General features: G+C 31.4%; 1 protein-coding gene across 1 annotated transcript in view; it reads left to right on the top strand.

Moving 5' to 3' along the window:
• LOC118188729 (protein phosphatase methylesterase 1) overlaps nt 1-25,484 on the top strand; it is a 73,356-nt gene that overhangs the window by 30,468 nt on the left and 17,404 nt on the right. The window contains exons 8-15 of the mRNA XM_085826054.1: nt 120-210; nt 5,571-5,636; nt 8,034-8,229; nt 13,781-13,844; nt 18,347-18,412; nt 18,950-18,994; nt 19,362-19,426; nt 25,132-25,199. Coding sequence (XP_085682180.1) covers nt 120-210; nt 5,571-5,636; nt 8,034-8,229; nt 13,781-13,844; nt 18,347-18,412; nt 18,950-18,994; nt 19,362-19,426; nt 25,132-25,199 — 661 coding nt within the window. The remainder of the gene's footprint in view (nt 1-119; nt 211-5,570; nt 5,637-8,033; nt 8,230-13,780; nt 13,845-18,346; nt 18,413-18,949; nt 18,995-19,361; nt 19,427-25,131; nt 25,200-25,484) is intronic.

Below are 25,484 nucleotides of genomic sequence, written 5' to 3'. Positions count from 1 at the left end.
AGTTTTATTTTATTCCTCTAGTTAAATTATCTCTTTTATATTTATGTGAGTATTTTGTAGCTTGCAGCTGAAATAATTTTTTTTTTTTTTTTTTTATTTAATTTTATTTTTTCTTGTAGGTACAGCAATGGATGCTTTGCAAAGCATGCAAAGTTTCTTGAGAAGTCGTCCTCCCACATTTGCAAATCTACAAACAGCTATTGAGTGGTGGTAAGCATTCATCTAACTACATAATATAAAATAATTTTGCCTAAGATTCATCTTTTTAGGTATTGAGGTATTTGAAGTGTCTTTTAAATTTTAAATTTAAAAAAAGCATACTGAAAAAGTAAATTTTTATAGTTATTAGTAGTTAGTAAACTCACACAATTAATAAAAAGTATAACATTGATGCTACTTGATAACAACTATAGAAAATACTTATTGCTGTTTTTTGTTATTCTGCCATTGTTTATAACCTGTTTATTGACTTTACCTTATAATTAGGTTGGAATGCTAATATGTTATTAAGCTGCATATCTTAGAAGTATATCAACTCTTTGTTTAAAATCATCTCTTTATTCACTGGTTTCCATTCCCTTAATGACCATTATTTATATTGTAAGATAAAGCGCATCTGTGAATGCATAGTTGTACAACTTCTGTTTAGGTTTTTTATTTTAAAGAAAGGCCCTTTTTACAGTAGACATATGTAGTAAACAAAAGGTATTTTGCTTCTGTTCACTAGGATAATTTAACTCTTTTTTTTGAAAAATAAAAGAAGCTCATTTCCTCACCAGAAATGCAAGAATTTATTTAATGTACATGTAGCTGAATGTTTGCTAGTTTTGGGGTATGTTAGCTGAACTGTGACAAATGAAGTATTTTCACTTTCAGTTCCTGCTAACAAATGAAAGAAAACAAGTATGAATAACTTTTATGTGCAAGAAATACATATATTTTCTGCTTTTCCTTTAAATTTGCATTGAGTCAAAGGAAATTAAATTTTTCGATTGTTCTATGTATATGTGAATGTGCATGTGTTAATGTACCATGACAGTTTAAAAAATAGCAGGTTAATTACGATAAGTTATATAAATAGCTGTTGAATTTTATTTGAAAGTTTAATGTATCTAACACTTGAGAAGTCATCCATGTTTCTCAACTGTGCTTTTTTAATTTTATACTTCTTTTTATGACCAACATGTTTTGAACAACCTGATATAGTTTGAACTTTCAAAATTTTTATATTGTGCATAAACTTATTCTGCACAATTGTAGCAAAATTCAGGTTTTATATTTACAAAACAGGCGCTGACAAGTCATAACCAAAGAGTTTTCCTGGGAGTCTCATACGTTGGATTGGTACATAAATTTATGCATCCCCCCATTATAATACAGTAATTTATTATATCAGAAGTAAGCATAAAATAATTCATCTACACGTTTGATTGCCATTGCAGTGCATATGCAATCATATGTGTTAGGGATTTGCCTAAAAGCATTATAAAATGGGAAAACAGCAGGCTAGTACCAGAATCTGTGGAATATACTTCTGAGGAATCAGTGCTCATGTTAAAATTAAAATTAAGGTATGATGATGTGAATTTGTAATCAATAAGTACAGGATGATTGAACCAGCTGATGGGAATGATTGTGCCAGTCGCTTCATATCACCAAATGAGAGGATAGGAATGTTGTGCACTTGGTAATGACAGACTGCACAGCAATATCAAGAACCTAAGTTTAAGAGTCAGGGTCTGTTGTACAGCCACCTCTGTCAGCTTGTACCATTCGATGCTATCTGCAGAGCATGAAAATCTTTGTAAGATCTTCATTCCTGTAATTAGCATTGGTTTTACATTTTAGGCATATGTGGTTGTAGTGGTTCATTAAATGTAAGATGCAGACAAACAAATGACATATGAGTGTGATTGTACCTTGCTTACACATGCGATGATTTAATTAACTTGACTTTATTTGGCATTATGCATCACCATACTGCTGTATCATCTGGGAGTTATGCTTTTGGGTGCCATTGGGATTTACTTTCTTACCCTGCTAATGTGCATTGCTTATGCACAAATGGCTTCAATTATATCTTTCAAGTTTTAGAATCTGTTGTTTTTCCTCTTCTTTAAAATTTGTATGTGGCCACATATAAAGAGTTCAGTATATGACTGCAGGCGGCATGTAACATTCAGCAATTTTTGATTACGCATCATGTAGCATTACTGCCTTGGCTTGTTCGTTCTCCTGATATGTTATCTGTTGAACACATCTGATTGATGTTTGGTGAATGAATGGCTCAATGTATATCGCTTGTAGTTATGGCAACTGACTTTGGCAGCATTTGGAAATAGCATGAAATGATGTATCCCAAGCATACATCCAAAGATTTTTTTTTTTTCCAGTGCCAAAGCATTGTTACAGCAATTATTGCTAGTTGTGATAGTACTGATTTCTAATTATACTTGATTTACTTGCAAAATACAAGAATATTGATTTCTTTGTATTTTACAAGTTGAGCAAAAATGTAATTTTATTTATTTTATACCTTATATTATTCAGGTGCTAGCTGTGGTTATATTTCTTGTTCTTCATAGTGTAGTACTTTGGATGGCCAGTAGTTTATGTGTTTACATCCTTTGTTCATGATAATGTAATATTCAGAGAGATAGATGTTATGGATTAGCTAATGTTAATGTCAAAATTTTCATTCTTGAAATTATCATGCTATTTTTGAGTTGCCTTTGAAGCGACAGTATCTCTTCCTATATAGCAGGCTTGGCGAAACTGCAGCTCGCGGGCCACATGCGACTCTCTGACATCTTAACTGAGGCTCATGACCTTGCGGTTCTTTGACACTTTAAATAACTTAAACTTGCTTTCAATAAATTTAACTTGCTATCAATAAAAGAAGGAGCTTAATTTTCGACATATAATTGCATTTTCAAAAAGAAATAAGGCTATGACCCTTTTTTTTATTAATTATTAATTTGATTTCTTAAAGTATATTATATATGTAACAATTTAATTGATTTCAAGCTTTCCGCCACAAGTTTACCCTCTGAATAACAAGCAGAATTGCAAATAATTCTATTTCTGCCAATTATTATCACAGTCAAGTTACTTTTAAGGCAGATAATGGCCATCAGAGTCGCACATAGTATACTTATACGAGGGCAGTTTAAAATCAATGCTTTTGAATGTTTTTTCGTCCAGTTAATTTTATTTCAGACAGTCTCTGCTTACTTTATTTCTGTGTACATATTTTGCTTTACAACAGCAATCGTGATCCATTGTCTTGGAAGATTTGCTATTTCTCCTAGGATGCTAGCTTTACTTAGTCTTTGAATAGCTTGGGTAACTACAGAAAGAATCTCTTTCATGGAAAAAAATCCTGTCCTCATGGGAGCTGTTTTAATCTGGAGGAAAATTTGAAATCTGTAGATTTTATAGTTATTCAAAATTTTTTTTCCCCATTAGTTCAGTTTTATGCAATTTTCTTCACATTTTTTGCAATCACTCACCGTAAAATGCTGCAGTTACACTCTTTGCACCTGAAACACTTTTTTTTTTTTCTTTTCCCGTTTCACATCTTTGGCAATAATACTTTGATATTCCTAGGCAAAATCCGTCATTTGCATAACCAGTGGTTCAGCATGGTGAAATTTTTTGGATCACAGAGAGAAGGGATTTTATAGGATTAACAATTTCAATTCTGGTCAAAATTTTAATTCATATTTTGTCAATTGCCGTTATATCACAGCATGAATTACTATATTTATTAGTAGTAAGTTATCTATGGCCAAAATTATCATGGCAATTTGGCAGATAGTTTTGAAATTTTTCAGTGGTGCCCAGAGTACTGATTACTTAAAAATTCTGGCAAACTTCACTAGAAATTATACTGAAACAATGCAGTGCTCAATGCTGGCATAAATGAAAGGAAGATTGTAATACCACTGAAATTCCAATCATCTTTTCTTACTGAATTTTCATTTACACGGCAACAGTACAGCAAGTCATTCCAAAATTTTGATTTAGTTTGAAGATCTGAGATTTACAAGTCTTTCTGAAGATTCGAGAAATAAGAGGTTTTGAAAGTATCAACCTTAGGGGGGGGGAATAGCTTATAATCCAGTTCACATACAATGAATTAATTCAATTCTTTGAAGTGAGATTGGATCTCAGTATGTTGGCCCTCTTGTTAATTGTGGGGAAAAATAAAACGTTAATAGCTAATTCTAAAATTAAGTTTTATTTCTCAAGTAACAGTTTCTTTGGTATGTGTGCTGTCCCGTATCATTTATTTTACTTTTTCTGAAACACTAGGAGTCAAAGCTTAAGAAAAAACATTGTTTGTTATATAAAATGAGTAACCCTTCACTCAAATGAAAAATCTTTTTCCAATATTCTAAAGACTTATACATATTCTTCCGACATCAGTTCAGTTCTAATAAAAGCAAACAATAATTATGAACAAAGAGGAATAAAGGAAACCAATAGAAAAGGTTTGTTTTTACCTGAAAGAATAACACGAAAATGGAACATTTCAAATTTTTTATTGGAATACACGTTTCTGATTGCAGTGCAGGATAAAGTTCCGCATTTTTATGAAACCATATTAATTACACAAAAATCCTAAATTCTCAATAATTTACTTGAAATGTTTTTTTTTTTTATTTTTTAAATAATATAAATATGGATTTGTGAACTCTTGGAAAAACCAGTTTCATGAGATTTACTATGCGGCTCCTATCATAGTGAAGTTTGGCCACCCCTGCTATATAGCATAAATTTGCTAAATAGCATTTGTAGCTGAGAATATTTTTATAAAAATTTATACAGAAGAAGATATTCGAAAGATGTGTCTTGTCTGTTTGGCACTACATATTTCAGGACCTGAAAAACAAAAAATTCATAAGCCATAGTCTCACAATTTAATATTTATTGTGGTAGGGTAAATAATTTATAGCAGCAAAATATTATTAGTCTATTGGTCTTAGAAAGGAAGCCTTCATAGAATTTTCCCATTTTCTTTAATTAGTTCAAATTGGGGAGAGGGGAGATAAAAAAAAGTACATTCAGGTATGTTGAGAATACTATAACACGGTATTTGCTCTGAGTGTTTAGAAGTCCTGTTCTGACAACCTTCTGTAGCTGAAGAACTTTTGCCTGGAGTCTCATCATGCATGTTGTTTATGGCTGATTTGAGTTCATAGATATTACAATAAATATGTGTACTTTTTTTTCCAATAATAAAGAATTCAGTATTCTGGATCTTTGAACTGTAGGCATACTGTAAAACAAAGACGTGAAAGCTAAATGATTTTTTCATGTATATAGTAGCTTAAATAGAATTCTGAAGGGATTGTGCTGAGTTAAATCTGAATTGAAAAATGAAAAGATCATTTCAGATATTTTATTTTTTCAAACAAAAATTGAGCTTTATAACATTTTATTCATTTATTCCAACTTCTTGTCATAATTCATTATGTTTGGAATTTATTTCTTTTAAAAGTGTCATTAAAATGGTAAGGACATCATTGGCTAATTATTTTTTAATATTTTTATTATCATTTTAGTGTCCGAAGTGGTCAAGTAAGAAATGTAGAATCTGCTAAAGTGTCAATGCCTGGCCAGTTAAAGAAGTAAGTAATTGCCTTTCATCCCCCCAAATCACAATTTTAATAATAATTTTGGAAAATGCCTTTATTTCATACGAAAACGTATACTGCACCATTAAACAAAATTTACCTTTATATTGAGTTATTCTGAAAACTACATTGTTTATTAAATAAAAAGGTATAGAATTCCTTATTGTTGCTAAACATTTGTGCATTCCATATGTGAATTATTTTATTAAATAGATTTGTCATTTATAATGCCCCAGATTTCATGATATTTAATGGAAACTGACCACACTGTTGTAACTGGGTGTGAACTCCAGGCAAATCATGGAAATTTGAAACTAGCATATTTGTGCTTAAAATCTATTGATCCTCTTGAAAAGTTATGGGGCCTTCAAATTCTAATTTTCATTATATTTCTTCAATAAAATTTTCATTATAGTTGAAGCTTGTAATATCCCATAAAATATAAAGTAGCAGTTAGAGGTCTTTTTTTTTTTTTTTTTTTTAAGTTGTGTCGTTCTATAACAATTGATTGATAAAATCTTAAATGTCAATCGTCAAGTATATGATTGACACAAAAAAAATTATATTAAAACTTCTGAAGTAAAATTGGTATTTATGGCCTAAACAGTCTCATTGTATATTCGCTTTGTTTCATTATTTTTGTTTTATTTAAGTGCTTGCAAGTTACTGGAGTTTATATGTATCTCTATATATAAAAACCAACTAGTGAGTTGTCCCAAAGTGTCAGATGAAAAAAATAACTGCTGAGCATGTTCAGTAGTTCTTCAAGACTTATCAAAGTCAATTTTTGGAATGCTGCGAGCATGCATAATAAAATGGAGGGATATACCAAATTTTTGTTTGAATATAATATTGACATCGGCTTCGATACAGAGACATTTGCCACACCAGGTGATAGACTCAGTGTTTATAATTATCGGACGTATCACCATGATAGGCTAGGCTGCAGAGGAGGCAGAGTTGTCATTCACATCAAGAATACTCTGCAATCATGCCTTATCTCAAAATGCAGAAATGATGGTTTTGAAAGTGTTGTTTCTGTGATTATTCCTGAATATGGTGATGTGCATTTCTGTGCTTTGTATAATCCGCCCAATAATAGACTCAATACTGCCATGCTTAACAATCTCCTCAGTGATAATACACAAGTAATCATTGCACGCGATCTAATTGCCAAGCATATGGACTGGGATGGTGTACTAACACAAATTGGATTAATATTGCATAATTATATTACTATCTATCCAGTTGCTCTTCATGTCCTCATGGAAAGCATGCACCATCCACTTCGAATACAGAGAGCTGACATCCTTGATATACTTATTACAAATACTTCTATTCCCATCGCCTTAGAAGTTAAATTTCAAAACTCTGAAATCAGTATGGTGTTCGATGGCAGAAACTTTCTCTTCTGTTTGTTCTTTGACAGAAGAAACTCCTTCTTAAGTTTCATTTTGATTTTAACCATGTCTGTTCTGCTGAAGATTATTCTTACATTGAAATTTATTTTCTGTTTTTATTTCCTCTTGACCTACTTCAAGCTTTCTTTGACCTGACTTGATGGCACTTTCCATCTTTTCTTTAACTGCTTTAATTTCTACTTTAATGGAGTTGTCAGCCTCTTTCATCTTTTCTTGTCCAGTCTTATATAGGTTTCCCCCAGACACCAAGGAATCTCGAGTACTTTTCAAAATTACTGGAAGACGAGGGCTGGATACGGTTACAGTTACATAAAGGATCAATTATAATACCCATTACCGGACCAAAATGTTGCTAAATTGTCACCAAATTGTGAGAGTTTTGAGGTTTTCTTACCAAAACCATAACCAGCTGGGTGATATCATGCCTATTTAGATAGTCTATATGTTAAATAGACCTGTATAGTTAAATAGTTCCTGCTAAATAGTCTATATGTTAAATTGCCCCTGTATTCTTACTTTTCCGGCAAATCATTGCCTTTTTAGATTTTTATGTTACAGTTATACAGAATCATACAAATAATAATAATAATAATAATAACTACCAAAAAAGTGCATTAGACTAATACATATTACCAAAAAAAAAATACTACGGTTTTACATACAGTTTTACTAAAATTATTTACGTATGTATTCAATTCATAACGTGATTGTTTTAAATCTGTACTGATCGTGGTGAAATCTGAAATTTACTTTATTTCACTTTACATAGGAGAATATTTGTAACGGTTTTATTTTATAGATGTGATAAGCTGTTATGCATTTATAATAATCATTGAACATATATAGTGGTAATTTTATGCTAATGTTTAATATTTGTGCTTCTGCTTTCTGTTCATTGAAAGCAAATATTTAATTGAAAAAGATAAGTCATATTTTTATTATGAATAAATTCAAACCTGTAAATTTATAGTTCTGTCACTGGGGAGACAGCAACTAAAGAGATACATCTTCACTCTTCAAATGATCAGGTAACTATAGATGTTCTTGCACCACGGCAAGCACCACCATCTGATAGCATTTTGGAAGAAGCAGAGGAAGATGATGATCATAAGCCTCATAGTTCTCCTGTTAATTTGAACGATGGATTCAAAGTACCAACCACTGCTGTAAGTAATATTTTGTTTTCCTATTATGATATGTTTTTAGCATTTAACAATGACTATAGTTTTTAAATATAAATAAAATCATAATATATATCATTTTATGCATTAATAAAATGTTCATACAATTTTATGTTTAGGCACATTTTAGAAAGATTACAAGCATCAGATTTTATGCCTGAAAAGTTGATGCGTTTTTCATTGTAGCGCAGTTTTAATACAGAATTATTACAAAAAGGTGTACAAATTAAAAAGTATACAGATTTCAGTTATTTGTTTAAAAATAAGCTGTTGAATAATTTGCAATGACATTTGAAGATATACATAAAGACAAGTATGAGGTTCTCTGTGCCAGGGGTCCATGAGATAATGTAAATGATCACCATGAGTCATGACTCTATAGGCATAATGGCTACCTTTATAAATGGAATACTTGTTTTGTTTTGATTAACTCTTTTCAGTACTGCAGCAGTCAGTGTATATATATGGAAGGAAGTTTAGTTACTATCTTATAATCTTCTGAAGTTCAAGATTTGCTTTTATTATTGATTTTCTTCAATTTCTCATTGGGAATGATTCAAAAGCACAGAAATCGGATTTCATATGAATTGAAGCTGAGAAATATTGAATGCTGATTTTTTACACATTAAATGCTGCTTGCCAGGCATATACAAAAGGTTTTTTTGCATTGTATATACACTGATAATGGAAAATGGATCACCCACAATAACCTCAAAAAATGTTATAATAGGGATAACCTGTTCATGCTTAAACATCAACAGCCAAGCTGAATATTCATGAAAATAAAATCATGTTTTGTATACTGTGAGACCAACTGGGTATTGTGTATTATGGAACGGCAGCATTACTGGGGCTCTCTGTCAGACACACTTAATGAGTCAGATCTGAGTGCTCAAAGAAAAATACACCCACTGCTATTCCATCATGACAAAATTATTCTCCTGCATTGTTACAACATTCATCCACATGTTTCGGCACCGGTCAAAACCTACATGGAAGCAGTCAAATTAGAAGTTGCACCCTCCTGCTGTATTCACCCCACATTGCTCTTCCTGATTACTACTTGTTTCGATTGATGATACATGGCCTGTCTGAGCACTGCTTCACATCATATGAAGATACCAAAAATTAAGTTGATTTGTCGGTATCTCGAAAGATTAAACATTTTTCCAACTTGGTATCTGTATGCTGCCAGAAAGATGGAGAAAAAATAGTGGCTAGTGATAGACAGTACTTTGGTACATAATGTATCATTCTTTCACAATAAATGCCCAGTTTTTGATAAAAAATGACAGAGACTTATTCCTACTCCAGATCGATACTTCTTTTATGATTAATCATGTATTAAATATCTAAAAATTGTTTTTAGAATTATTTTTCTTGTAATATTTTCTTCTCTTGTGGAGTTTTCTGATGAAAAAAAAAAATATGAAAGCAGCTTTTTATGTAAATAATTCACATATAATCTTTAAAATTCTCATTTTTTTCTGCGTTTTTTCCGAGTTTATATCACAATAAAGATGATTTCTGTTTTCTGTCTACAATTTTTGTTTGTCTTTGCATCAATTTTAAAACCAAGATCATGCATTGATAAAAATACTTTTATTGCAGTTTCTAACATTTCATAATTCTTGTGTTGTTGTTTCGTATATAAGATTGTCATTCTTACATTGCTAAATTTGAGTAGTTTTCATGCAGTCTCATCTCTTCAGTTACATGTGTTTTTAAATGTTAATCCATGAGTAGGACCAAATTGTAAGGAGAGGCCTTTGAGCGCTTATTGTAATAAATTCTGTATATACTTAATTTTAAATTTGAAACTTTAGGGTGTAAAATATTGCTTATATGTGATATGATTCATTTTACTTATCCATCAAAAGACAAATACTGTCTCTATGAAAGCCCTGGAATCCATTTTTAGGTACCTGGTGTAAATATTTTATATTGTGTAAAAGATGACTGTGCACATCATTCACATAAAAAAATTACTCTTATTAACCTTTGGGGGAATTCATTCTTATTCATTGGAATTAGTTAATGGTGTGCATTTTTCTTAAACGCTCTTCATTTAAGTTACGTTATTTCAGACTTTAATTAAAACCAAAAAAAAAAAAAAATTAAAGAATAAAAGCCCTGCCCTTTTGAATTGAAGGAGAAAAAATGAATTTAAGTATTTAAAATTAGGTAAAAATACTCCAATACTTTAGTTTGGCATAGTTTTTGAAGAAAATTCTTTTGATACCAAAGGGAAAGACAAAGTTCCCTTTTCTTCAGGAACCCCCTCCCCCAAAACAAAATTGCAATGATATAGTTTTATTCAAAAATCTGTGCTAAACTAAAGTTGCTTCTCTGCCAAATTTAAAATTTTACATTGGCTTGGTTCCTTTCCAGTTTCAATTTTGATAGCTCCAGAAAGGAAAGATATCTAAAATATTAAGGTACTTTTTCGTATAAAATATGAATTTTATTAAATAAATCATTTTTAATTTTTAAGAACAAGTTTCTTTTGTGTGTGTGTGTGTGTGTTTGTTTGTTTGTTTGTTTGTTTGTTAACTCTTCCAAAATCCATGGTGTAGCATAGAAATAGGTAGTTTTCGCAACATGTTGAACCATGTTTTAAAATATATATTCTTTTATAAATGCAGTGGAAATAGTTGTAGTCTTTCTCCCCCTGCAATTTCGAATAATTCTGAGAAAATGTGCAGCAGCCCACACATAGATAAGAAATTCATGTGTGTATTCCCCCAAAGGTTGCAATGTTTGATCTGTTATGAGGTGTGAAACGACAGGCTCTGACATTGCAAAAGCATAATTAATTCAGTTACAGCTCCATTTGACATTTCAAGAATCATAACTTCACAGCCAGTGTCAAGGACAAGCCAATGATGCTGTTTCTCCTCTGATATCATTGCATTGTAACTATAATGAACAAGAGAATGCAAAATACAACCAAAAAATTAAGAGGGCATGAGTAATTCAGTCTTCAAATTATTGTAAACAAGGAAAGAACTCGGATTGCTCTTAAACTGTCAACCAGAAAGACTATTACTGCTCTTAAGATCCTCACATAATGAGAACAATAACTTACAATTCTCATCTAGATTAATTATTAATTGTTGTTAATGTATTAATAATAGAGCTTCTCGTAAATTTGTAATAAATATGTTTTTAGGTCTATTTGCAGTGAGTAATACAACCTAAATAAATTGCAAACCAGTCAGTTACCAATGCTTACATGGAGTCACCATTTCACCATAGCATACTGTCATCACCCAAATACATAACTGCACTGAAATAGTTTTATGGAAACAAAATTAATCTCCTGTTAATTCCAGGAATTTATCATTAAATTTAGTTGAATTTCTTATTTAGGGTATTGAATTCGAAAGTTACTGTTACATTATTTAACTTTCTGAAATTGGTATTTTCTCTTGGAATTTAAGATCTAAGAGCTTTGATAAACTAAACTCAGTGATGCAACAGCCCTAGTGGGCCTGCAGTGCCCTGAAATCTGCTTTCTTCACCTTGGGCCCCGGAGTGCATCAGCATATGCTGTGGGCAAGTGGTCAGCTTGTCACAAGATCCCGGTGTTTAGTCTGCAAGTGAACTTGGTACTCATTTTATCAACCCATTCAAAGGATGAAAGGGTGAATCAACCTTGCCCAGCCCAGGGATCAAACCCTGGACCTGTGGTATAGTTGTGCAACACGCTTCCCAATGTGCCACTGGGCGGTAAAAGTTTTTATAGCCAGTGATATATTCCCATGAATTATCTACTGCTGTCACTGTTATTTTTGCAGCAGTTTGAAGATAAGTCTTTTTTTTTTTTTTTTTTTTTTAAATTCTTGTGTTTTCTGTAGTTAATTAATTGTTTATGGTAAAGCACTATGAAGAACCTAAGATGAATATGTTGTCATGTGGAGTGCTTTTCTCAAGAGAGGAGCAAGCCACAAAAATCTAAAAATCTCATGCTCTGAAGGCTATTTTCTGTTGCTGGGAACTGGAGGTGGGAGAAACTGGACTTTCTGAAACCAGTATTTTCTCTTAGCATTTAAGATCTAAGAGTTTTGATATAGCCAATGATATTTTCACATGAATATCTACTGCTGTCACTGTTATTTCTGCAGCAGTTTGAAGAACTTATATCCAACTGTTTAAAGTTGATTTAATAAGTGGAACTTTGGGAATACTGAAATATCAGATTTAAGGATTCATGACATCAAAGCACGAAGTGATTTGTTAAATCTCATTTTAACACCATTATTAAAAATGACATGAATAATGCTTAGGAGCTAAGAGCTGAGAAAAGTGTGTATGGTATTGTATTTCTCAATTTCATCTGAGTAACAAGTCATAGAAGTGGTCCTGCTACTTGACAGCAGGCATTGTCATACATATAATGGATAGAATAGTGAGAAAATGATGTCAGTTTCTTTGTTTGACACTACACACATTTTGTATAGCTAGAGAAGTGCATATTGTGCAGAATTTACAATTTGCTTATTGGGCACTTTATGAGTAAAGATCAGAGTATTGTGATTATCAGGCATCTGTGTAATGATTATGGAGTTCTCATAAATTTGTTTAAAATGTGGAGATCCATATTAGTACTCCTCTTTGGATTGATATTCCACTTTCACTTATTGAACTGATATTTCACTCATTCAATTCATGTGTAACAATGTCTCTGTTCAATACAAGCCAGTGACTTCATTTCCATCACAGTCCATGTTGTTTCAGATGGATTCTAGGAACTTCATAATAATGCCAAATTTCAGTCTGTATCAACATGTGAGGAAGCTAGCATGCCATAATTTTGCAGATGCGTAGCCTTTTCTTCAAAATGTTACTGATAGTTCACGGCTCATAAGCAGTCTATTGATGATCTTTTGCCAGTAAATTAGATATTTCATCATCTGTACACTCAAAATGCTTGGCTGCCAAACTGTTAGAGCTTAGGTTCATCACGTACATCTTCACATCAACACTTCAGAGTGCTCATGTACTGTTTCTTTGTACTGTATATCTAGTCATCAACTAAACATGCTTCTGTAAACCTCTGGACTTTTCTGCAATACAGTGCCTTACAATTTCAATATTAAATAAATAAGAGTGATGTTCTAATTTAGAAGACACTTTTCTCCATGTGTCATTTCAGAAATTACCCATGTAAACTGTTCTGATACTAGCAGCAGCTGTTGAGCTGTGAAGAGTAAAAAAGTTAGACTTTTAAGGGCTGCAGTATCATTGTGTGTCATTGTCAGAATCATGCATATCATCATTCCATCTAGCATCTGTAGTGATCACTATTAAATTTCTATGCATTGCCTTTAAAAATAGTACTCTTTTTTTTTAATTTTTAATTAAACTGTAGTCTCTTTTTAAATGTGCTTTTTTTAAAAAACTAACTTAATTTCTATAGATTTTTTTTAAGTACATTATTAAATTAATTTCAGTTTATAAGAATTTTCTAAATTATACTTTTGAATTTTGTTATGTTGTTTAATATATTAAAAGAAATAACTTAATTCTGCAGCCTTCTTTTCCTTCAAAATATGTTTGGAGAATTGAATTATCAAAGACTGAAAAATTTTGGACTGGTATGTTTCTTTTACTTTAAAATTGCTTTTGAAAATTATTTACTTTTATACTGTTTACTTTAAAATTGTTTTTGAATCTTTCAACTGAGTTTGAAATCAAATACACTTATATATAGAAGTTTTCTTCTGTGCTTTTATTCCTTGACATAATAAAATAAAATTTGGTTGCATAGTTTATTTCATTCTAATTAATTTTATCTTTAACTGCAATAAATATAATATTTTGCCATGATAGATTGGGATATTTGGATTTCTTGGAAGCGGAAGGGAGGAAAAGGAAATTAAACAAGAACAAAATTTTAAAAATATATAAAAATATGATCAAAATCTAAAACAATATTTATTAAATGCAGTATATTTCCTTTTATTATTTAAAATATGCTAGTTAACCTCGGGTTTAGCATAGTATTTAATGTTATGAAATTATCAATTTTTTAATTAAATTAACTTAAAATGTTAGGGAATTTTCAATTTTTTGGAATGATTAAGTTATCAGGTATCTGCAATATATTTTATATTTAAATGCTGTTATACTGAGATATATATATTGAGAGAGTGAATGGTGCAAATTATATATGTACCTATTTTATAGATTTGCCAGCTACCAACTTGCACTCTGACCAACCCATTTGCAATATCTTTCTTCTGGCATTCTCTTGTTCCTAAAATATCTTCTGATTTCTGTTAATTTGGGATAATATTCTGTTACTTTCAGCCTGAAACACAATTTCCAGTACCTGAAATAACTTCCTTTTTAGGTTGATTACACCTTTAGAAAAAATTTTTTCATATGCTGCCAGTATGCATGTGGTAGTAGATGTGCTTGAAAATATCGTGATTTAATTCTTCTGTGAGGATCAAATGCAAATTCAGGTCATTTGACACACATCAGCCAATGATCAAAGAAACAGTCCTCAGCAATATACTTTTCAAAATATGCACGTGGATGACTTTTCTTGTATTATTTCATCAAGAAAATGTAATATGTTTGCTATGTGTATTCTTTGTCACTGTAATTTTAGTCAGAACTCTCAAGCATACACATACACAAAAACAATGTAAATTTGTATTGAAAAATAAAACTTTTTTTTTAGAAATGAAAAACTGAAAAGTTTTTAATGTAGATATCTATTTTCTGCCTTTTTACATAAACATAATGTACAGCTGAATGCTTCCAGTTAGTCTCCAATTCTATTTAGAAGAGTGTTTCCTGATAACAAAATTGCTAAGAAGTGCTCATGTGCAAAGAAAAGAAAAAAAAAGGTGGCTGCAGTTGTTAAAGAAATATGTGTGAAAAATAAATCTTGAGTTGTTTATTGCATTCAAGCAGCTATTTGCTACCTTTCTCTGTGGATGGAAGAATAATACTAATGTAAAGCTTTATCTATTTGTGGTCACTTTTTTTAATCTTGTAGCTTCAGGAATTAAGTGCAGTTTACTGTGTGTCCCTGCTTTGGAAAGTGCTACAGGCTTTTGCTGTTGATGCTGAGAATGCACCCATAATAGGCTTGAAGACAGACTGGTGTTGTAGGCATTTTGAGAAAAGAAACCTGTAAAAAAGTGCCACCTCTTAACCAATAAATATAATTGCATGATCAGCATGTTTATTACTTTCTTAAAAAAAAATTCTAAAAAAGAAGACAAATTGAAACTATTCCAAGAAAAAATACAAAAAGGGGGGAAAAAAGTCTGAAAATTTGCAATTTTGTAAATTTTTTCTCGCTAAAAACATTTTACCAAAATATATAATACAGTAATGCCTCACACAACGAACTTAATTTGTTCCAGGAGCAAGTTTGTTATGCGAAAAGTTCGTTATGTGAAACGCGTTTTCCCATAACAATACATGTTAAAAAAAATAATTCGTTCTGTAGCATAAAATATGCTAAGATGACATAAAGAAAGATAAATTTTTTGTTATTATTTTTATTTAGATACATCTAAAAACATAATTTAAAAAAAAAAAAACACAAATTTTTTTAATTTTAAGACAGACTAAGTAGAGTCTATCGAATCTTGCACATCTTCATCCATTTTCTGCTTTTGGGCCGATGGTTTCATGAAAAACCTGTCCAAAGTCATTTTTTTTTTTTCTCTTTTCTCCAACATCTGCCGGAAATAACGGACAAGAGTATCGGAGTAAAGAGCGTTGATCCTGTTTGCTTCAGCTGAATCCTGATAGTGGGCATTGGTAAACTCCTGAACTGCTTTCCATTTGACCAGGATGTTCTTGATGTCAGCAGTTGGGATTGGTTGATTGTTTGATTGTTGCTCCTCGTTATCAGATGATGCTTCCCTTTGAGCATTGTCCTGTTGCTGGACCAGAAGTGCTTGGAGCTCGTCAGTTGTCAGCTCTTCTTCGTCTTCCTCAATAAGCTCCTTTACATCCTCTTCCTCTACCTCTAATTCTAACCTTTGGGCCACTGTGATGATATCCTTCACTACTTCTGTGTCATCAACTACTGCTTCTTCCTGGGTCCACGAATCATCTTCCAAGCAGAATCCACAAGCATCTTCTAAGTCCCCAAGCATCTTCCAAGCAGAAATGAGAGTTCTTTGTGACACTTCTTCCCAGGCCTTCTGTATAAGTCGTATTGCCATAAGGACATCAAATTTCTCCTCCCAAAACTTTCAGACAGTCATATTGTCTCCACCAAACTCACATTCTTCAAACATCTTATTAAAGAGGGCTCTAGTGTAGAGTTTTTTAAAGTTCGCAATAACTTGATGATCCATTGGCTGAAGAATGGATGTGGTGTTTGGTGGCAAATACTGCACCTTAATAAAAGGATAATTTTCCTGCAATATTTCCTCTAGGTCTTTTGAGTGAGAAGGGGCATTGTCAAGTATCAGAAGGGCTTTGAGCGGCAGTTCTTTTTCCAGCAAGAATTTCTTCACGGCAGGAGCAAAGAATCCATTCGTTGATAACTTGGGTCACCCAGGCTTTTTGATTGGACTTCCAATGGACGGGCAGTTTGGACTTAATAACTTTATTTTTCTTGAAAATTCTTGGATTTTCAGAGTGATAAACCAATAGAGGTTTGATCTTGAGGTCTCTGCTGGCATTAGACGAAAACATAAGGGTAAGTCTGTCCTTCATGGCTTTGTGTCCTGGCAATTTCTTCTCCTCTTTTGTAATGAAGGTTCTGCTCGGCATTCTTTTCCAGAAAAGACTCGTTTCATCGGCATTGAACACTTGTTGTGGGCAGTATCCTTCATCCTTAATACATTTTTTAAAGTTAATAGAGAACTTTTCTGCTTCTTTCTTATCAGCACTGCCAGCCTCACCATGCATAGTAACGCTGTGGATTCCACGCCTTTTCTTAAATCTAGAAAACCACCCCCTGCTGGCTTTGAATTCTTCTTCATTATCTTGATTGCTGCTACTTCCAGGGACGTTTTTCTTTAGATCGTCATAAATTCTCTTGGCTTTGTGACAGATAATATCTTGGGTTGTTACGTCACCTTTCACCTGCCTGTCCTTAATCCAAATCGCTAATAGCCTCTCCATTTCCTCGTGGATTGAAGACCTATGTTTTTCATGAAATAGTTTTGATACTCCTTTGGCTACTTTGGCTGATTTGATTGCATCCTTATTTGTCAAAATGGTGGTCTTGCTGAGGCCAAACTCTTTGACGAGGTTACTCTGTTTTACCCCACATTCACTCCTAATTATTTCCTGTTTCATTTCAACAGAAATCACCTTCCTGCTTTTTTTAGAAGCCATGATATAAAAAAATTATTGATTTTAACTTAAAAGGACGATATTGAGTTTAACTAAAAAGGAGGTATTGCCGCGATACATGCTTAAGTTAAGCGCAGTGACTAACGACTGCCTGCGCGGAAGGATGCAATACATCGGCAGCGATCGTGGAAGCTCAGGCGAAGTAGTCATGGAAGCTCGGGCAAAAAGCGGTCATGGAAGCTCGGGCGACTTCGTTGTGTGAAACGAAGTTCATTGTATGAATCATGAAAATGAAGTTCGTTGTGTGCAGCGTTCGCTGTGCGAGCCGTTCTTTATGCGAGGCACCACTGTATATGACATTAGAGACACAATTACACTAACATTGCAAACAGTTATAAAATTTACCATCTGGTTATTTTATAAATTTAATGCAGCACACTTTTATTTTTTCCCCAATACTATAATTAAAGAGGGGGAAACATAGGTATGAAATATTAATAAGTGTGCAAATGCAACTTTGGCATTGCATTCCCTTAATCAAATAATAAATGGGAATATCTCTCAAAATAGTTTTATTTCTGTCCCTGACTTAAATGTCATATAGTAAGTGTTTGTTGGTCTGATTGGAATTCAGATATCTGCTCTTATTATGTCATTACCAGAATGTTGTTTAATAAAGTATATATTTGATTAATATATTTAAAATTTGCTAAACTCATATTAAATTGCATACTTTTATAACTCTGTGCATACTTTTATAATTCAGTATACTTCATTATTGATAAAAAATTAGTAATCCAATTTTGCTCTCTTTTAGGTTGGTTTGAAGGGCTATCAAATATGTTTTTATCTACTTCTATACCAAAACTGTTACTTTTGGCTGGTATGTAGTAAGTTTTCTTTTCCTCTCGTACTAAACAGTATGCTTTTATGACATATAAAAATCAAAGAAATATTTAATTAAACCTTTAGAGTAAATATGACATCCAGATTTATTTCTTTTGAAAGCATTTTAATGAAATCACTTAAAATAGTGCATACGTTTAAAATATTATCTGTAATAGAAATTTAAGGAGAAAAAATTATTGAATGCCTATACCTATTTATTAATAAAGATCATATTCATTAAATCGTCTTTCACCTGTGACTATGCAAATTTCAGATGTTGAAACCATTTATGTCATTTCATATGTATTTGTTTAGTTAAATATAACTGATATTTAAACAAAGTGTTGCATGCAAATTTTAAATCTGCTTCTAGTGCTAACTCGTTCAATTTTTTTCTTCAAAAATAAAAGCACATTTTAATATGAAATGAATTGTTAAAATTTATTGGTTTATTTTCTTATTCCTGTATTACCTTGTTCATTAATATATACAGATATAAAACTTCTAACATAAAATTTTATTCTTTGTATAGGTGTTGATAGACTTGACAAAGATTTGACTATAGGCCAGATGCAGGGTAAATAATCACATTTAGCCAATCATGAGATTTATTTTTTCTTCTTACTTCCCCTCCCCCCTTTTTTGGGGGGCTGCATTTTCTGTAGTGATTTAGATATATCTACAAAAATTAAAAGGTTTTCATGGTTTGAAATTTAAGAAAACTTTTAGATTAATTTGCTAATTAAATTAAACGTTTGAATATTTTGCTTGAATAGCTTATATTATAAATAGCAATTAATGAACAGTAATCTTAAATTGTTATCTCTCGGTAATCTCCCCCCCCCCACTTAACTTGAAGTTTAATATAAATGTGTTACATTTTTAACCCATTGAAATGCATTAAGCAGAAGAATTCTTCAGTATGAGATTTATTATATTTGCAGGTAAGTTCCAGATGCAAGTTTTACCACAGTGTGGTCATGCTGTTCATGAAGATGATCCAGATAAGGTAAAATTATACACTGTTTTGTTATTAACATTAAAAGTGAACATTGTTATAAAGGTTTTCTATAAGTAAATAATTATTGTTAAGTCGTAATGTGATTTTTTTTAACAAATGAAATTATCTTTAGAACTAAAACTTATTTACATTTAAAAATAATTATATGTGTAAAACAGTAAAAATATTTTGCCTTCGCAAAACTATATAAGGTACGATATTAGAGGAAACCTGGATCCACTTATATGTTGTTGTTCTTGCACTTGGAGTATAAAAAGCTAACGATGAGGTCAAATATGTACTATTTGCAATACTTTAGTATGGATTATCTAGGCAGATGATACTATTGACATGTACACAGCACAAAAAAAAAAAAAAAAAAAAAAAAAAAAAAAAAAAAAAAGGACAATTTTATATCTCCCGTTCTACTGGGCAAATTGACAAAATTCAATCTCAAAAGCGCGACTTAGGATATATATTAGATTTATGTATATCACTATTCTAACACAAATATTTTGGCACAAAATAGGATTTTTTCTGAAATAACATACCAATTTTTTACATATTTCAATTCTATGACTCAAATTATGCCTAAATATTAAATTTTGTAAAATTTAGTGCAAAATTTACGGAGTCGCCTTTTTTTTCAGTTTGTGCCAAGAATAGTTCACTTGGTGAACTTCTTAATATGTGGCAACCTATTTTTATTTCCCTTTTTACATCATGCGGGAAGGGGGAAGTCATTATCGTTCCTTCTTTCAAATAATGTTCTTTATGTTATATTTTTAATTATAATTGTTATTATTATTTGAAGTGATTTTTTTCTTTTTCGAATTTCATTTTGATTGTTTAAGTTGCATGGTTTCTTTCGAATAACTGTTTTAAAAATTTCTATTTACTCATTTGAACTGCGTAGTTTAAATAAAAGGTGCATCATTTATTTATTTTTTTTTTTACAAATAGGTTTCTTTGTACTGTATTTTTAGTTATTATTTTAGGTGATTTTTAAATTTTTAGTTTTTTATTTTAATTGCTTTTATCGAATTCTCTCTTTAAATAATAGTTTTAAAATTTTCTATTTATTCATTCGAACTGAGCATTTTAAATATATTTACTAATATAAATTTTCCAGAATTTGATTTTATTTATTTGAATTGTATTTCTTTCAGAAGAATACTTTGTGACTACGATGCATTTGAGAACTGCCTATATTAAAAGAGAAAATACAGTACAGCACAATTAACACGTCTTTCAATGTTCCATTCAAAAAAGATATATAAATAAGAGAGATGTATAAGCAACATTTTAAGTTAGGATGACTTGCATACATTGCTTTAAACAGTTTTATCATTGTGCTCATTGCTTTACACAATTTTATCATCCTACATTTAGTTTCTTAAAATGTTATTCATATAGAAAAAGTAAAATTTTCAAAAATATTTTATTTTTGAAATTGCAAGAATCAAATGTCGTAAGATTAAAAAAGCTTTAAATTAAAAAAAAAAATACTAAATTTTATGCAGAAATTTAGTTTTTCTTCGTAATGGCTTGCTCTTTTTCTTCGGGCATTCTGCAAGTATATTAAAAAGTATCCAACTTCTCGAAACATCTTGGTGTTTCTGACATTCCTTTCAAATTGCCTTCCATTTCATAAAGGCCCACAAACGGCCGAGTGGTAAAGTCGCTGAACGCTAGTAGTTCGCTCCAGGGTTCGAATCCCGGCAGATGAACTGGTTGCATAGGTATTTTTGTAGTTTTTCTCATGTGTAACGTGTATGCCAGCTGGTTTTCCTTAGAAATTTCTTCACGAAGGCATCCTTCCTGTTAGGCAGATAGCCCTGTTTTGACTCAATCAAACTCAATCCATTTCATCAGTATTTGGTCAGAGCCTTTATCAGTCTTTAGTGGCTAACCATTTTGAAGACATGAGATAAAAGGAAAAACTGCTTTCATCATGAGGGAAAATGTCTGTAGATGATATCCATATACGTTTCAGAGACATTAGGGTTTTTTGGAAGCAGGAGACTTGAAATGCCCTTACCGGGAATCGAACCACGGACCTCTCAAATGCGCGCCGATCATGCAGACCACTACACCACAAAGGCACGCTAAGAAAGCGAGAGAAATACCTTATATTAAAGGGGGACTGGGGATTAAAGAACCCAGTTGCAAAATCCTGGTGGGGAAGAATCATTCACCACCTTTTAGTTCGGACGCCACTGCAGAGACATTACTTTTTTGGGGGGAAGCAGGGGAAATGAAAAATGAGCAATACCCTAGCTGGGAATCGAACTACAGACCTCTCGAATACGCACTGTGTGTGCAGACCACTGCACCACAAAGGCACACTAAGAAGGTGGGAATAATACCTTATAACGTCACTGGATGAATTCCTGAATCTTCAAATAATTTGACTGAGAAATCATGGGATGTTCCGTTTATGATACAATATGATGTTCTATGATGTAATTTAAATTTATATAACCATATAGTCGAAAACCAGTCGCTTTTCAATTTAATGCGCAATGATATGGTTTTGTCTTTTCCGTTAGTACTAACTCAATTGCTGCAATTTGCTGGTGTGCATGTCCAAGTGTTTTCTCTTTGAACACTCAACTTCTCTGAAGTAGATTCCCCTTTGAATTTTTGCTTTTTCCTCATAATTTCCTTCTTTACTTCTACATTTATTTTCAGTGCTGACACAAAAATATTAAGATTTTTCGATGTTACTCTTCCACAAATTTTGCATTTTTATAAAATTTTTTAAAAGATCCATTGCATCAAATGCATTTTAGCTGAAGATAGCTTTTCATTTTCTAGACATTTTAACTATAAATAAAGTTTAAAGCAAAGTCCAAAGGATAAATATTTGAATTAAAAGATATTTGTTAAATGAGAAGGAAATAAACCACTGCAGCAGCGCTTATCCTGTATCACTGAGTGGCTCGATTATTATATCGGGTGCAAACATTCAAAAACATATTATTTAGTCTTTTTAAACCTAATAATTTCTATATTAAAGAAGATTTTTTTATAATCTACAACACAAGAGAAAATTACTACTTAAACATTAAAAACATTCTTTCTAAGAGGATTACTGTAAAAATTTGTATTTGCATATATATTTCTTAAAGCTGGGACATGACCCAAACTGTCAACGTCCTGTTTGTTTAAAAACATTGTGAAAATAAACATCAAATGAACTTTCTCAGTTTCAGACAATTCAATTTAAATGAAGTAAAGTAGCAGGCGAAGGTAAAAATTTACTCTTACAAATATTTTTTTTTTAAAAAAGAAATTTTTTTAAAAAGAGTAAAATTTGAATATTATCTTTAATTTAAATAAAAGATAGATTTTTATATAGTATTTGTAAATATTTATCACGCATCATTGAGAGAGGAAATTTCATATAATTAATTCTCCGTAGAAATTTATTCGAAATTTAAGGTTAAAAATAGCTGTGGCAATTCACTGTAACAAAATTCAAACCGTATTTGATGTTATTATCGCTTTAAAAAAAAAAAAAAAAAAAAAAAGATGCCAAGTTTCAAAACACGAAAATATGTAAATTCATGTATATCTTTGAAAATTTTGAGTAAAAAAATTTTTTTCCAGGTATGCTTAGAAATACTCCTACTTTAAGATGATAGTAAAAATTTTATAGGTTGTAATTCAAAATTTTTTTGAAAAGTTTATAAAAATTATTTAAAAATACAAATTTTAAAAATAAATCATAAGAAAGGAATCATAAGAAATTTTATTTGGAATGAACTTAATGTTCGAAATCCGAAAGGAAGAATCGAAAACGTTTCATAAAAAAGAGATATTGAAAAATATATACCAAATTCAATTAACATTGAGGAGCTAATTTTTTAAAAACTATTCATGTGATTTTTACAAAACTTGTCAGTCTGGCATAATTCGAGTCGTAGAATCGAAATATGTAAAAAAATTGGTATGTTATTCCAGAAAAAGTCCATTTTTCTGAAATAACATACCAATTTTTTTACATTTAATTTTGATTTCATGTCAAAGTACCTATGCTCAAGTAGTGCTATATGTAAATCTAATGTATATCCTGAGTCATGCTTTTGAGACATGAAGAATGCAATTTGAATTTCGTCGATCGTCCCAGTAGAACGGCAGCTATAGAACTCCCCCCCTTTTTTTTCTTCACTGTGTACATAGTCCATATATCCAAACAAGTGGAGTCACTAATCTATATGTCTTAGTGATCTAGTAGGATTGAGATTAAGGAAGTTGATATCCAATCCATTTGAACACTGACCTCAGTTTAAAGGTATTCAGTTATCATAGTAGCTTGATGAGTTTGAGTATTGTTATAATGAACAAAAAATCTGGGACAGTAGCATTTCTAAATGACTTGATTTAAAGACCCCCCCCCAAAAAAAATCATATATATACTCCAATGTTGTTACTGAACCTTTCTCAGGTACAGTCTCCATGTGGAAATTTCTTGCAATCCCTTCCCAGACAAGTAAGCTATCACCATAGTAACACTGTCTGTCATGGATATGTGATGGAAGATAGTATTTTCCAATTTTTCTTCAGATGTCAGAATTGCTATTTAAACTGATTCTGAACTCATTCATGAATAATACTGGTGCTCAGTCGTATTATTTACATTGATGATGAAGATGACATCATCTTAGATGCACTACCTGTAGAACAGACAAAAATGGAAAATGATAATCATCTGACACAAAGACCATGCTCAAAAAGCCAGTGGCTGTTGAGAGGATCTTAAGCAGCTGTCCTGAAATTTTGAAATGATTTCTTCTCACCAGCAATGGCAATAATCATCAGGTACTGCAGGTATCCCTAGATGACTTTGATTAGCAAGATAATTAACCGTCCTCATTCTTAAGAAATATTTGCAAATCTTGTGCTAGAGCTTTGTTAATGTTCAAATATTCAGTTCAATGTTCAAATCACAGCAAAAGGAATTTAAATGAATTTGTTCAAGTTATGATTGCTTTTACAATTTTCTTTTAATTTTGAGCATCAGTCTAGCGACATTATTTCTAAGGACCTCATTAAGTTGCTCACTCTGAAGGATAAGTCTATCATTGAACACTGAATTTTTCTGAAATGTAATAGCCTTCAATTTCGGAACTATTTAATCTATATCTGCATCGAATTCTCCAGTAAATAAAACTGCTATTAAGTCACATGTAGAAATGTGTCTATTATTCATTAAAAATTATTAAAGCAGTAGCTGTCATAGTCTCATTTTGAATCCTTTTGTTTAGCTATTTTTAATTAAGGTATTATATTTTAAACATTTTTGTAAGTATGTTAAAATAGTTATTTTGATTTTTTGTGAGCACTTAAATTGCCTGTTGTTCTACTTATGAATTTAATATCTGTTACTGTAATCAAAATCGTAAAAACAACCTTGTATTTAGCGTAGGCATAATGAAACACACAATCGATTTCGAGGGCAGCTAAAGGTCATTCCTCATCAGGAGAAAGAAATACCTAGAAAGAAGAAAATAAAGGATGAGGAATGACCTTTAGCTGCCCTCGAAATCGATTGTGTGTTTCATTATACCTACACTAAATACAAGGTTGTTTTTACGATTTTGATTGTCACATTAGCGTGTTACTCTTCTAGTTTATCTGTTACTGTAATTTATTTAATCTTCAGTGCAGTAAGATTTAAATGATGGCTTCTATAATTTATTCGTTAGGTTGCTGAAGCTATTGCAACTTTTCTTGTGAGAAATAAATTTACTTCTGCCACCTGTGATTTTCAAAGGTAAGGTGTAGTGTAATTATTTTATATATATTTTATATAGAAATGAAAAGGTGCCATTGAAATCAGAATTTGTACATTTCTTATGTTATGCCTAACCTTAAATTTATTCTATAAACAAGTAGATCACATGATATTTAAAGACTAATAAATATCTAGTGAAATAGTCCTATTTAAAAGCAGCTTTTTATGTTCATTCTTTTTTTAATAGATAAAAGCTTTTTTTCATAATTATAGTTATTAAACATTTTGCATAATGGAAGCTGCTACCATTAGACATAAATTTTC

Source organism: Stegodyphus dumicola, chromosome 1 (assembly GCF_044657685.1).
Source record: "Stegodyphus dumicola isolate Sdum_Otavi_A_Nest chromosome 1, ASM4465768v1".
NCBI lineage: Eukaryota > Metazoa > Arthropoda > Arachnida > Araneae > Eresidae > Stegodyphus > Stegodyphus dumicola.
The sequence above is the reverse complement of the archived record's forward strand: the minus strand, read 5'-3'. Positions and strand labels throughout refer to the sequence as shown.